This window comes from Lepeophtheirus salmonis, chromosome 5, assembly GCF_016086655.4.
Source record: "Lepeophtheirus salmonis chromosome 5, UVic_Lsal_1.4, whole genome shotgun sequence".
NCBI lineage: Eukaryota > Metazoa > Arthropoda > Copepoda > Siphonostomatoida > Caligidae > Lepeophtheirus > Lepeophtheirus salmonis.
Window position 1 is genome coordinate 8,668,427 of NC_052135.2, and position 15,639 is coordinate 8,684,065.

Sequence of the window (15,639 nt, forward strand, 5' to 3'; positions counted from 1 at the left end):
AAAACAGCAGACAAAAAAGAGGATACAAATAAAGAGTTAGAAAGACAATCATTTAGCAGAAGGTGAGGAGATGGATATCTTATTGAAAGAAGCGAATTCCTTATTCGAAAAAACAGTAGAGGAAAAAGAGTTAGAAAAAGACACTCATTTAGCAGAAGGTGATAATGGATCTTATTGAAAAACAATCTTATTAGCAGAAGATAAGATGGAGCGGCAAATTACTTATTCGAAAAAACAGCAGACAAAAAAGAGGATACTAATAAAGAGTTAGAAAAGACAATCATTTTAAGGTGAGGAGATGGATATCTTATTGAAAGAAGCAAATTCCTTATTCGAAAAAACCGCAGAGAAAAAAGAGGATACGAATAAAGAGTTTGATAAAGACAATCATTTAGCAGAAGGTGAGGAGATGGATATCTTATTGAAAGAAGCAAATTCCTTATTCAGAAAAAACCGCAGAGAAAAAGAGGTTATTGATAAGGAGTTGGAAAAGGACAATCATATAGCAGAAGATAAGGAGATGGATATCCTTTTTAAAGCGGCAAAATACTTATTCGAAAAAACAGCAGACAAAAAAGAGGATACGAATAAAGAGTTAGAAAAAGACAATCATTTAGCAGAAGGTGAGGAGATGGATATCTTATTGAAAGAAGCGAATTCCTTATTCGAAAAAAAAACCGCAGAACAAAAAGTGGCTAGTGATAAGGAGTTGGAAAAGGACAATCATATAGCAGAAGATAAGGAGATGGATATCCTTTTTCAAGCGGCAAATTACTTATTCAAAAAACAGCAGACAAAAAAAGAGATTAAAGAGTTAGAAAAAAGACAATCATTTAGCAGAAGGTGAGGAGATGGATATCTTATTGAAAGAAGCGAATTCCTTATTCGAAAAAACCGCAGAGAAAAAAGAGGTTATTGATAAGGAGTTGGAAAAGGACAATCATATAGCAGAAGATAAGGAGATGGATATCCTTTTTAAAGCGGCAAATTACTTATTCAAAAAAACAGCAGACAAAAAAGAGGATACAAATAAAGAGTTAGAAAAAATCATTTAGCAGAAGGTGAGGAGATGGATATCTTATTGAAAGAAGCGAATTCCTTATTCGAAAAAACCGCAGAAAAAAAGGATACTAATGATAAGGAGTTTGAAAAGGACAATCATATAGCAGAAGATAAGGAGATGGATATCTTTTGAAAGCGGCAAATTACTTATTCGAAAAAAGAGCAGACAAAAAAGAGGATACAAATAAAGAGTTAGAAAAAGACAATCATTTAGCAGAAGATGAGGAGATGGATATCTTATTGAAAGAAAAGCGAATAAAGAGTTTGAAAAGACAATCATTTAGCAAATTACTTATTCGAAAACCGCAGAAAAAAGTCTGATAAGGAGTTGAAAAGGACAATCATATAGCAGAAGATAAGGAGATGGATATCCTTTTTAAAGCGGCAAATTAAGAGAAAAAAGAGGATACAAATAAAGAGTTAGAAAAAGACAATCATTTAGCAGAAGGTGAGGAGATGGATATCTTATTGAAAGAAGCGAATTCTTATTCGAAAAAAACAGTAGAAAAAGAGGATACGAATAAAGAGTTAGAAAAAGACAATCATTTAGCAGAAGGTGAGGAGATGGATATCTTATTGAAAGAAGCAAATTCCTTATTCGAAAAAAACCGCAGAAAAAAAGAGGTTATTGATAAGGAGTTGGAAAAGGACAATCATATAGCAGAAGATAAGGAGATGGATATCCTTTTTAAAGCGGCAAATTACTTATTCGAAAAAACAGCAGACAAAAAAGAAGATACTAATAAAGAGTTAGAAAAAGACAATCATTTAGCAGAAGGTGAGGAGATGGATATCTTATTGAAAGAAGCGAATTCCTTATTCGAAAAAACCGCAGAGAAAAAAGTGGCTATTGATAAGGAGTTGGAAAAGGACAATCATATAGCAGAAGATAAGGAGATGGATATCTTATTGAAAGAAGCGAATTCCTTATTCGAAAAAACAGTAGAAAAAAAAGAGGATACGAATAAAGAGTTAGAAAAAGACAATCATTTAGGAGAAAGTGAGGAGATGGATATCTTATTGAAAGAAGCGAATTCCTTATTCGAGAAAAAAAACCGCAGAGAAAAAGAGGATATTGATAAGGAGTTGGAAAAGGACAATCATTTAGCAGAAGATAAGGAGATGGATATCCTTTTTAAAGCGGCAAATTACTTATTCGAAAAAACAGCAGACAAAAAAGAGGATACGAATAAAGAGTTAGAAAAAGACAATCATTTAGCAGAAGGTGAGGAGATGGATATCTTATTGAAAGAAGCGAATTCCTTATTCGAAAAAACCGCAGAGAAAAAAGAGGTTATTGATAAGGAGCTGGAAAAGGACAATCATTAGCAGAAGATAAGGAGATGGATATCCTTTTAAAGCGGCAAATTACTTATTCGAAAAAACAGCAGACAAAAAGAGGATACGAATAAAGAGTTAGAAAAAGACAATCATTTAGCAGAAGGTGAGGAGATGGATATCTTATTGAAAGAAGCGAATTCCTTATTCGAAAAAACCGCAGAACAAAAAGTGGCTAGTGATAAGGAGTTGGAAAAGGACAATCATATAGCAGAAGATAAGGAGATGGATATCCTTTTTAAAGCGGCAAATTACTTATTCAAAAAAACAGCAGAAAAAAGAGGATACAAATAAAGAGTTAGAAAAAGACAATCATTTAGCAGAAGGTGAGGAGATGGATATCTTATTGAAAGAAGCGAATTCCTTATTCGAAAAAACCGCAGAGAAAAAGAGGATACGAATAAAGAGTTTGATAAAGACAATCATTTAGCAGAAGAAGAGGAGATGGATATCTTATTGAAAGAAGCAAATTACTTATTCGAAAAAACCAGCAGACAAAAAAGAGGATAGAATAAAGAGTTAGAAAAAGACAATCATTTAGCAGAAGGTGAGGAGATGGATATCTTATTGAAAGAAGCGAATTCCTTATTCAAAAAAAACCGCAGAAGAAAAAGAGGTTATTGATAAGGAGTTGGAAAAGGACAATCATATAGCAGAAGATAAGGAGATGGATATCCTTTTTAAAGCGGCAAATTACTTATTCAAAAAAACAGCAGACAAAAAGAGGATACAAATAAAGAGTTTGAAAAAGACAATCATTTAGCAGAAGGTGAGGAGATGGATATCTTATTGAAAGAAGCGAATTCCTTATTCGAAAAAACAGTAGACAAAAAAAGAGGATACGAATAAAGAGTTAGAAAAAGACAATCATTTAGCAGAAGGTGAGGAGATGGATATCTTATTGAAAGAAGCAAATTCCTTATTGAAAAAACCGCAGAGAAAAAAAGGCTATTGATAAGGAGTTGGAAAAGGACAATCATATAGCAGAAGATAAGGAGATGGATATCCTTTTTAAAGCGGCAAATTACTTATTCGAAAAAACAGCAGACAAAAAAGAGGATACTAATGAAGAGTTAGAAAAAGACAATCATTTAGCAGAAGGTGAGGAGATGGATATCTTATTGAAAGAAGCGAATTCCTTATTCGAAAAAACCGCAGAGAAAAAAGAGGATACGAATAAAGAGTTTGAAAAAGACAATCATTTAGCAGAAGATGAGGAGATGGATATCTTATTGAAAGAAGCGAATTCCTTATTCGAAAAAAACTTTTAAAGAGAAAAAAAGAGGATACGAATAAAGAGTTAGAAAAAGACAATCATTTAGCAGAAGGTGAGGAGATGGATATCTTATTGAAAGAAGCGAATTCCTTATTCGAAAAAAAACCTTACGAAAAAAAAGGAGATGGAAAAAGAGGATTTATTGAATAAAGAGTTTGAAAAAGACAATCATTTAGCAGAAGGTGAGGAGATGGATATCTTATTGAAAGAAGCGAATTCCTTATTCGAAAAAACCGCAGAAAAAAAGTTAGAGTTGGAAAGGAGTTTGAAAAGGACAATATAGCAGAAGATAAGGAGATGGATATCCTTTTTAAAGCGGCAAATTACTTATTCAAAAAAACAGCAGAGAAAAAAGAGGATACAAATAAAGAGTTAGAAAAAGACAATCATTTAGCAGAAGGTGAGGAGATGGATATCTTATTGAAAGAAGCGAATTCCTTATTCGAAAAAACCGCAGACAAAAAGAGGTTAGTGATAAGGAGTTGGAAAAGGACAATCATATAGCAGAAGATAAGGAGATGGATATCCTTTTTAAAGCGGCAAATTACTTATTCAAAAAAAGCAGAGACAAAAAAGAGGATACAAATAAAGAGTTAGAAAAAGACAATCATTTAGCAGAAGGTGAGGAGATGGATATCTTATTGAAAGAAGCAAATTCCTTATTCGAAAAAACCGCAGAACAAAAAGAGGTTACGTGATAAAGAGTTTGGAAAAGACAATCATTTAGCAGAAGATAAGGAGATGGATATCTTATTGAAAGAAGCAAATTCCTTATTCGAAAAAACAGCAGACAAAAAAGAGGATACGAATAAAGAGTTAGAAAAAGACAATCATTTAGCAGAAGAAGAGGAGATGGATATCTTATTGAAAGAAGCGAATTAAAGAGTTTGAAAAAAAGACAATCATTTAGCAGAAGGTGAGGAGATGGATATCTTATTATTCGAAAAAACAGTAGAAAAAAAAGAGGATACGAATAAAGAGTTAGAAAAAGACAATCATTTAGCAGAAGGTGAGGAGATGGATATCTTATTGAAAGAAGCGAATTCCTTATTCGAAAAAACCGCAGAGAAAAAAGAGGTTATTGATAAGGAGTTGGAAAAGGACAATCATTTAGCAGAAGATAAGGAGATGGATATCCTTTTAAAGCGGCAAATTACTTATTCGAAAAAACAGCAGACAAAAAAGTGAATATTAATGAAGAGTTAGACAAAGACAATCATTTAGCAGAAGGTGATGAGATGGATATCTTATTGAAAGAAGCGAATTCTTTATTCGAAAAAACAGCAGAACAAAAAGTGGCTAGTGATAAGGAGTTGGAAAAGGACAATCATATAGCAGAAGATAAGGAGATGGATATCCTTTTTAAAGCAGCAAATTACTTATTCGAAAAAACAGCAGACAAAAAAGAGGATACTAATGAAGAGTTAGAAAAAGACAATCATTTAGCAGAAGGTGAGGAGATGGATATCTTATTGAAAGAAGCGAATTCCTTATTCGAAAAAACCGCAGAGAAAAAAGAGGATACAAATAAAGAGTTTGAAAAAGACAATCATTTAGCAGAAGGTGAGGAGATGGATATCTTATTGAAAGAAGCGAATTCCTTATTCGAAAAAACAGCAGACAAAAAAGAGGATACGAATAAAGAGTTAGAAAAAGACAATCATTTAGCAGAAGGTGAGGAGATGGATATCTTATTGAAAGAAGCGAATTCCTTATTTGAAAAAACCGCAGAGAAAAAAGAGGCTATTGATAAGGAGTTAGAAAAGGACAATCATATAGCAGAAGATAAGGAGATGGATATTTTTTTTAAAGTGGCAAATTACTTATTCGAAAAACAGCAGACAAAAAGAGGATACGAATAAAGAGTTAGAAAAAGACAATCATATTGCAGAAGATAAGGAGATGGATAGCTTATTTAAAGAAGCGAATTCCTTATTCGAAAAAACAGTAGAGAAAAAAGAGGCTACGAATAACGAGTTAGAACATGACAATCATTTAGCAGAAGATGAGGAGATGGATATCCTATTTAAAGAGGCAAATGCCATTTTCGAAAAAACAGCGGAGAATCAAGATGAGGTGAATTATATTGTATTGAAAGAAGATAATTCATTATTTGTAAAAACCGAGGAAAATGACAATCAATATGTAGATTATGAGGAAATGAATATCTTTATGAAAGTTGCAAGTTACTTTTTCGAGTTATCAGCGAAAAAAGAAAAGTCTGCGACTAAGCGGTTGATAAAAGACAATAAACTACCTGAAATAGAAAAGGCTTCGATTATAGAAATGGTCAAAAAAATGATATATCGAAAGATGATGAAGTGGGTATGCCTTTGAAAGAGGCGAAATCGTTATTTGAATTGACAGCAGAGAAAGATGAAGTCATGAATAACGGTATCTTTAATATATACATTATTTTTTTAGACTGTTTTATGTGACTGCTAATATTTTCTCCATAATTTTCATTTAAAAGAAAATTATTCAGACTACTAAAATTAATTAAAGCTTTATTTAAGCATTACTTGAGATTTGTTTTTATTATAAAGAATATTTTTATCGTTTGATAGTCTCCTCCGCCTTTAAAAAAAACCCTTAGTAACAGCCTTGATCTTAATTATAATTTGTATTTATGTATATAAAAGAGAAAGTGTGTCTGTGTTTATATGTCCTTTATATGTTCCCACACCGTTGAATTTAGGAGTCCTAAATTTTGCATTGGACTGGATAAGACGGGAATATTTATTTGGGGTGAGGTGGGGGTGTTTTTAAGGGGGTGGGGGAGCTTATGCCATATTATTTAAAACACAAAATCTTTTTTTGCAGCTCAAGGATACTAAATAGGGTTTTTGAGTTATTTTTCAGAAAGAGATTGGCGTTTCAAAAACAACTATACTAATAACTACTTTTTCTAAATTTATTCAAAATCCAAAAAGTTATCGGTAAAAAAAAATCTGTGAAAATTGCAATTTCGTTTATTTCAGGTGCAAAAAAGTTAACTTCCATTAGAATATGGGATTAGTAGATTGAATAAAAAAATTTGTCTGGAGATTGGTTTGCATATAAATTTGCCTTTTAAAAATTGACGTTTAACTGAAATATCTGTCATTTTCTGAATAATTTTTCAATATTTTTCCTCTTTTTTTTTTCATTCTTTCATCAAACATCAAATTATAATTTTTTAAAACGAAATGCCACGAAACGATCCGTTTTGGACATAAAATTTTAGAACTATTTGAAATAATAGTATTATTTTCAATTTCTGGAACTTTTTAGGACATAATTTTTGCAGTTATCGAGGGTTATTTTTTCGACACTATTATTTTTGATAACTTTTTGTTTTTTCAAGTAGGAAAAAAATATTGCTAGGTTTGTGTTTCTTTTACAATTCCAATAAATATTATATACTATTTTTGGCAAATTATTGAAAAAAAATGCAACTTTCCTTGCGAATATCAATTTGGGAATTTTTTGAATTAAATAAAAATTTGACTTCTCATCTAGTCAATTTTTTTAGGTGCATATATTTTGATATATTATTTGAAGTTTATAGCACATTACTGTTATTTTATATTCATAATAATACTAATTAAGTTACAATAGGGAATGATAAGAGACTATGATGAGACTTTGTAGATTACTTAACTGAACTGGATTGATATAGTGTAAAAAATTCCAAGATACTAAGAGAATTATAATTATCAGGAACTTTTTCGAAAACAACAAAACGTTCATATTATAATTTTTAGTGTATAGAAGTATTTTCTGAATAGTTTTTTAATTTTCTCTATTAACTCGACCATTAACAAAGTGATTTCTGTCTCCCTCTTTAGCTCTAGCAATTCCAGATAGTCCTTAACCTGTATATACATATATATAATAGGGTTTGTGTATGTGTGTCCTTTATGCGTGCGCACACAGTTGGACCTAGGAGGCTGAAATTTTGCTTCGGTGCATCTTTCAAACTAGTTCAGGATAAGACGGGGGTACTGATTTTTGGGGGGAAGGTCATATTGGGAGGGCTTATGTCAAATTTAAAGCACAAGAACCATTTTTTGGAGCTCAAAGAGACAAGATAGAGGATTGAATTATATACCAAAAAGTGATTGGCGTCTCAAAAAAAACTATACGAATAAATATGTTTTCTAAATTTATTCAAAATCCAAAAAGTTAATTACTGAAAAATAAAGAAATCTATTGAAATAGTAATTTTTTTGTATCTTTTCTTTCTTTTTGTTTTCATAATACGGCAATTTTCCATTTTTAGAAGAAATGCCTCCAAACGATGCATTTGGGACATAAAATTTAGACTGTAATATTGCAAAGAGAGTATTTTCAATTATTTTGGGAAATACGAATAAAATGTGGATCGTTTTGTTTTTTCTTATACAATTTCAATAAATACTGTTGACGATTTTTTTCAAATTTTGTGCAAATAAGTTTTTTGCAAATTACTTAACGAATTTCGATTTTGGTAATTATTTGACAAAAATAAAAAATAAATTTTTTACCATACAATTTTTTATGCATATATGTTGCTATGTTATTTGAATTTTATAACACAATAGATTTTAAAAAATCATAATGACTCTACTAAGGTTACAAGGGCCAATAGTATGAGTATTTGAGGGGGGTCGGGAGGGGGCTATCATTAGACTTTGTGGATTGCCTTACTTAACTGGATTGATATAGTGAGAATAGTATATGTAGTATAAAGTATAGCCAATTTCATGATCCATGGTAATTATCATAGCAAGAGTGTTATAATTATAATTATCTTGAAAAATTCTAATAGAAAGATCCTGATAAAGAAAAAAGACGAGTCACTGAATAAAGGTATCCAAAAAATACACAAATACTTTATTACCATTATACGTGACAGCTAATATCTTCTGCATAATTTTTATGAAAAACAGACAGGAAAAATTGATTAAAGCTTGAGTTAAGCATTGCTTGAGAATGGATTAGGAACAAATATCAGTAGTGTATGTTTTTGTCAATATTTATTAGATTACATTTTTTGTTTTTTTAATCATATTTAAAAAAATCTCCTGTTGTCATTCCATGAAAATTAATTCTAGTAAGAGATTAATATTAGTTCAGAAAAAGGCACTTCCGAAATGGATATTCTTAAATACATATATTTTGCCTTACTACATCTATAAATGCATACATTGTAGGGGGAGACCGTTGACAGTTGCAACACTATTTGTTTTTGGCTCAATTACTCAGAGCTGGTTTAAGACTTTGTGTCGATCCTTATTTAGGACTGAAGACTGATGTCCTGTCAAGTTTAGTCTCGGTCCAGTTAAGTTCAGTCCTGCATATCAGTTGATAAAGTTTGGTCGTTGATGACTTCACTCAACTTTATTTAAGTCCTTATTATTAACAAATTTTAACGCAGCATAAGTCAGCTTTTGTTTTAGTCAACTCAAACGTTACACTAGTCAATATTTTTTCCAGAAATTGCTTGCTAATGGATCTCTCTAAAATTGAAACTGTAAAAAAATACCGAATTTAAATTAGAAATTTAAAGAATTAATTAAAGTAATATCTTTTGAGAAATAAATCATTTGACTTTTTATGATGTTGAATGCGAAACAATGCGAGGAAAGTTGCATTAGCAAAACTACCCTTTGAGTGAGCTTTAAAATATCTCAACTTTCTCATCACTGAATCTTAATAAAGTTATACTGATCGATAGCAAGGTAATGAATAATTTAAATTATCAGTCACAACAAAAGCAATGAAAAACTGGCGTCATTATTACAGAAATAATGATCTCAAAAAAACTATTTTTACTCTTCAATAACAGTTTGTATCCAAGATCTATTTTTTCACAATAACCTACATTATACCATATATTTGTGATGTAAACTTTATGACTGTACCTTTTTTTATGTCAGAGAAAAAGGGACTAATGTTATCATTTACAAATCTCTATTGATTCAATGGCAAAATCTATTTAATGAATCGTAAATTGATATTATCGACATATACATATATCCATATTATTTGGTTAAGAAAATGTGAATTGATAAAACAAGTGAGAGAAACAAAAATATTTCAATGCATAATTAAACTAAGAATATCTAAACAATGCATCATTTTGTCTTCATCCATATCGTATTTATATCACAGAGTTATTTTCTATAAAAAAACAATGTATTTTTTATATTAATTTTTACTTTCTGCTCTTGCCATGTTGATACCTTTAATGTACCTTGTAAAATTCCTGCATAAAAAAACCAAAAATATGACCAAAGTCAAACGGGAGTTACCCAATTCTCCCAATAGGGGATGAGGGTATCCTGTATAAGTTGGCCCACACCGTCATACTTTCTCTTTCTATCACCAAATTGGTCACAACGACAGAGGATATTGGAAAATCAATTCTCGCAACCTTTCAATAATAATTAAATAACTTTGGTACGTCAAGCGTAGGGACACGAAGTGAAGGGAAGAATAGAATTAGAAGAGGAAGAGAAGGCGCGAAGTGAAGAATACATTGTCATACGAAAGGGATCTCAACTTTTTCGAGTTATTCGGTTAATTAGCACTTCGAAGGGTCACGAAAGTAGATGGAAGGTCTCATAGTGTGTCCAAGAAGTTGGGAATTTGGCTCTTATGGAGTATTCGGAGGAGGGGGAAGGGTGAGTTATCTCGGAGTTCCTAATTTGACTGAGAGTGGAGGAATACTTTGTACGGGAGTCGTAGTGTGCAAATTTGTACTGGCTTTTTTCTTCTTGGACATTGATGAACTTGGATAGGAGTTAATTCAAAGCATAATTGAATTATTTATTTTTAAATAATCATGGTCCTTAATTAATTATCATTTGATTTTGTGATGATTTTATCGATCCTAATTGTTGGAATAAGTTTACAGGTAGGATTATGTAATCATAGTAGTTTGTACTGTAATATTACAATAAAATTAAATAAGCAATAACTAAAAAATATACATATATACTATTAATAATGTAATTTAAATTAAACTTTCCATTCACTTCGTGATCCTACGATTGTCGTACCAAATTGATTTCCTTATTATTAAAAGGTTGCTAGAGTTGAACTTCAACTATCCTCTGTCGCTGTCTCCAATTTGGGGACCGAAAGAGAAAGTATGACGTGTGGGCCAACTTATACAGGATACCCGGGGGTGTTAATTCATGAAAATGAGCAAATTAAATTTTAGCACAACTTTTCGGATGCAAAATGATATTTTAAGCACTCTGGAAAAAAATGATAAAAATTTCCGGCCAAACCTGCCCTACCCCAAAATTAATTTGTGACCCATAAATGCGTCCTTTTTTTAATCTTTTTTCAAAGTAATAAGAAGATTATAACATTTTAAATTCAAAAACTACATATTTAAGGTCATAAAAAGGTCAGAGATCATAATAAATTCTATATTTTTATTTTAATGTGTGTACTAGGGTGTTTAATTTTGAGGGTGACCTGTTTAATTTGATCTCCTGTTATTAAAAAATTACGTTTCTAAAATTATAGTCTTCAAAAGGCGTTTCTTGACTTCTATAGCTACTTGAAAATGACTTTTTTAACGATTTTCTCTATTTGTAAAGGGATTCAGAAATTTTAATTTAAAAGTTATGTTCCTGAATTTCAAAAGTTTCATTAAAGTTCATTTTTTCAAGTGATACATAAGAATATATAATCCTTATTTTTCATTTTGAAGAAAAAAAAATTGTAGCCAATGAAATACTTTGTATACTCAAACAATCAAACCCACTTTACTGACCTCCAAATTGAATCAAATGAGTAATCAGAGCTCATTCCTAAGTTTTATTTGTATGTGGCTAAAGTAATAGAAATTAATGTTAAGTGGAGTGCCAAAAACAAATGTACACATAATTGGACAACAGACAATAGGGGAAGGAAACTGTTTATGAAGGTAGAGAAGAAAAAAAAATAATGTGATAGAAAAATAATTCAATATTGCTGAAGGGTTTCAAACTTCCATGCAAATACCATACCGAGTATTTTAATATTCCTAATGTATATATCGGATATTTTTGGATTGATGTAGTTATATATAAATTTATTTTCCAAATTGCATCTAGATTAATTATGAGTGAAGATGTACAATATACATATAAAATACGATCAAAACCCACATTTCATAGTACAATACAATTAATTTTGACTTATTTAGTTCATACTTTTCTTTTAAAAGAAGTTATATTTACCATTGGAAGTAAATCGCTCAATATTAAAAATTTTATAAAATATAACACTTTGGGTATAATTTAGAATGATTGATTGGTTCCAGTTGATTTTTATTCATCATTCAATTTCCAGAAGAAAGATAAAAATACGTAACAAAAGTTGTCATTTCATTATAGTTTCAACTTCGTATGGCGATCACCATCATGTCCCTTTGAAATTGTATTTATTGACGTTCTCATTACTTTGTCTAAGAAATCATTTAATACATTTCTGAACTTTTTTTTCGTAAGATAAGATCAATCTTCTGATCATATCCAAATCTTCAAATCCAAAGACACATGTTCTCTGTCGATGGAATCCATTCGGTTAGTTTGAGAAGAGCAATTACTTAAACAATAATGTTTGAATTAATTCAAAGACTGGCTGGCTGGCTTGGAAATATCTAGGATGTCTCAAATATTTATTGTTCTCAAATCAAGATAAAGTTACTTCCTTTTAAGATTATATTCTTATGTATCACTTGAGAAAAGGAACTTAAATGAAGCTATTGAAAAACAACAACATAACTTTAAAATTAAAACTTCTGAAATTCAGTAACATAACTTTAAAATTAAAACTTCTGAATCTCTTTACAAATAGAGAATGTCGTTCAAAAAAGTAATTTTCAAGATAGTTATAGAAGTAAAAAAACACCCTTTGAAGATTAAAACTTTAGAAATTACGTTTTTGCTTAAATACAACAGAAAATCGAATTAACAGGTCACCATAAAAATTGGACAGCCTGGTACACACACAAAATATAAATTTAGAAAAAAATGACCTTTTTAATGACCAGTGACCATTTTTCAGACATGAAAACTGAACTTTTAAAACTTAAAATGTTATATAACTATTGCTTTAAGCATGAAAAGGCTTGATTTTTTTTTTTTTTCAGTGTGCTTAAAAAATAATATTGCATCCGAAAAGTTGGGTTAAAATTGAATTTGATTTTAACTCTACCAAACTATGCAATTATATACAATAATTCTTAGAAATTGTTCATAACTTAGTAAGAACTATTTTGAACTAAATCAATCAAAATTCAAAATATTAATTAGGGTAAAAGAAGTTGAAAAATCGACAGATGATAACAAAATGTACTGTAAATTTTTTGCAATAGTTAGATGATGCCGTGATAGGACTCTGTTTTATAGAAAATACATCAAAGTTGTTGAAGATAGGGCCTATAACTGGGCTGATGTCAAAATATTTTCTCATCCGATACCGACCCAATATGATCAAAAAAAAGTTATTTTTCGATTTAATATTCCGATCCGATCAGATATTTTACAAATTAATAAATGTACCCTGAATTAATATGTTTTGTTTATCGTATTTTTTTATTTTTTTCTCTCTCTTTTGTTTTGTTTTGTCACAGTTGGTTTGTTTGGCTTGCCAACAGATTCCTATCCTCATGGTACAATATTCAAAAAATCAAAACTAAATATTTATTTGTAGCTTCTCAGTTACAAGACTTATATTAGGCTCTGAAATCGAACTGGTCATTATGTACATAGCTTTGATTATTAAAGAACATGTTGCTCATTCATCTTGTTTTATTCCTTGTTCATTCATGCTTTATTTGATGGAAATAGCTGATTCATAAGATAAAAATTTATATTCATCCATTTGATCCCGGTGTAGTATGTAATGTTAGAAACATGATATGTGGAAAAAAAGAGAGAGAGAGATTTAAATGCAGGACAAATTAGCAAATCATTAGTTATGAATAAATCTTATCTTATATATTTGACACTACGAAGGGAAAGTATGTGCCACACTCTTTTGCATACATTCATCTATGTTTGAGTACTCTGTGTATTAAGGTTTCAATTATTTCAAAAATTGAACAATAATTTAATTCCAATCCTTCCTTCTTTTTCTTATTGCATCATATAAAATTTCTAAGAATTTTCTCCGGTACTGATACAATGCTGATATTAGATATTTTGCCAAACATATCAGTTTTTCCATTTTGATACGATATCTCAGCTTATGCCTAAGAAGCGCTAAGTTATTTTGCATTAAACTATTTTACCTGAAATATTTTTCCTTAATATATAAATACATGAGGTTTATACGTCGTTATTGTTTATTTTCCATTAAAATTAATGGTTCCTTTGAATTTTGTAATCAGAATATGTAATGTGTATTACTATAAAACTTATTAAATGGTTGCTTTCTGTTGAAAATGATGTAAGCATGGCCCAAAATTTCATTTGCATACATCAACAAAATCTCACTGTGTAATGGATTCGAATCAGAGAGAAATTAGGTGATAAAATTATTATAAAAACAAAAATAAACAAACAAGGCAACGATTCAAATGGAACAAGTGTTAATCCCTTCTTTGTTAATAATTACCATTAGACATGATGTAATATCCATACTAGAAAAGACTCAAGGATTAATGAAGAAGCATAATATGAGAAAAGGGATTAATATCATTATTATAAAATAGACAATAATGATGTATATATCTCATTTATTTATATACTAAGGCGAAATATACTTGATACAAAATTGCTTTAAGAGGAAATGTTCTGAGGCAAAATTATCAGGAAACTGTCTAAAGACAATTATGTACTTTTTGTGCTTCAAATATGTAGCTGGTCATTTTAAAACTTACAAAAAGTATGTATATTAAATTGTAAGAGATTTAGTCTTAATTAAGATATATCATTATTTATTCCATAAATAATACTAATACATTAACAATTAACGAATCTAATAAAGATATTGAGATGCAACCAAAATGAACATAATATTAAAATTACATGCATATATATAAACTCAACAGCGTCTGCAGGATTTATATATATTTGTTATTTTTTGAGAGGTGGCTTAGTCATTGGCTTTTTTTTTTTTAATGTCTCAATCAAAAGTATTTAAAATTACATTTTTTGAAAAAAAAGTTACAAAAATCCATAATTATTTATACAAAATTTAATTTTTTGGGAAAAATTTCAAAAAAAATTTTTTAATCTAAGGCTGTTTATAAAAATTTAATTTGGGGAAAAGAATTTAAAATATTAAGTTTTTTGTTCTGCTGCATAATTGCCCGAATAACTTTTTTTAAGAAAATAAATCTCTCAAAACAAAAATTTTCAAGTAGAATTTTTTGATCCTGAGCCAAAAAAATCTATTAAGTAGAAAAAGTTCATTTATTTTGTGGAGGGGCTACTGGCCTGCCAGCTCATCACCTGTGGACGCCTCTGCTTACCTACCTATATTTTCATTTTATCTTTATTTTAGTACCTCTAAAGCTACAATCCTTATACTCTGCGATCAATGCTGGATAACTTTTTTAACTCTGGACTACACTATTCTTCCGTTGCTCTTGGATATCCCTCCTATCATTACTTTTTTGGATGAGTTTTCTTTAGAGATGAAAATTTCTTATGTTGAAAGAATCACTAACTTCAACTCCAGAGCTCTAATGGAATTTAATTTTAAACAACCTAAAAATATAATATATTTGTTGATTTTTTTAAATATATTGTGATGTTTGAAATAAATGTGATGACCAATGACTATTTTTTATCATTTGAATAACGAATCTAAATATTTTGTAGGTATCTGTTGTTCAACATAGAAGCTTTCTCATTATTGTATCATTTCTACTTATGAATACATTGATTGCAAGCCCTCCCCAAAAAAAAATGTATATATATAATCTTGCAGACACCACTTAGTACGTATATATGCTTCCGACATAATTCCACATTGAGTGTGTTTTT

General features: G+C 29.9%; 1 protein-coding gene across 1 annotated transcript; it reads left to right on the forward strand.

Annotated features, from left to right (window-relative positions):
* Positions 1-128: 128 nt before the first annotated feature.
* LOC121118309 (uncharacterized) lies at positions 129-15,432 on the forward strand. Its single transcript, XM_040712886.2, has 4 exons — positions 129-158; positions 291-2,355; positions 2,464-6,070; positions 15,155-15,432. The coding sequence occupies exons 2-3, from the start codon at positions 1,519-1,521 to the stop codon at positions 2,692-2,694; spliced, it is 1,068 nt and encodes a 355-aa protein (XP_040568820.2). The 5' UTR covers positions 129-158; positions 291-1,518; the 3' UTR covers positions 2,695-6,070; positions 15,155-15,432.
* The last annotated feature ends 207 nt before the right edge of the window (positions 15,433-15,639 follow it).

What these genes read in the sequence shown, in the direction of transcription:
- LOC121118309 (XM_040712886.2), top strand. Translation starts at nt 1,519, where the DNA reads ATGGATATCTTATTGAAAGAAGCGAATTCTTATTCGAAAAAAACAGTA. An exon ending in AAACCGCAGAGAAAAAAGAG is followed by an intron (nt 2,356 to 2,463) that starts GTTATTGATAAG and finishes AGACAAAAAGAG; the next exon opens with GATACGAATAAAGAGTTAGA.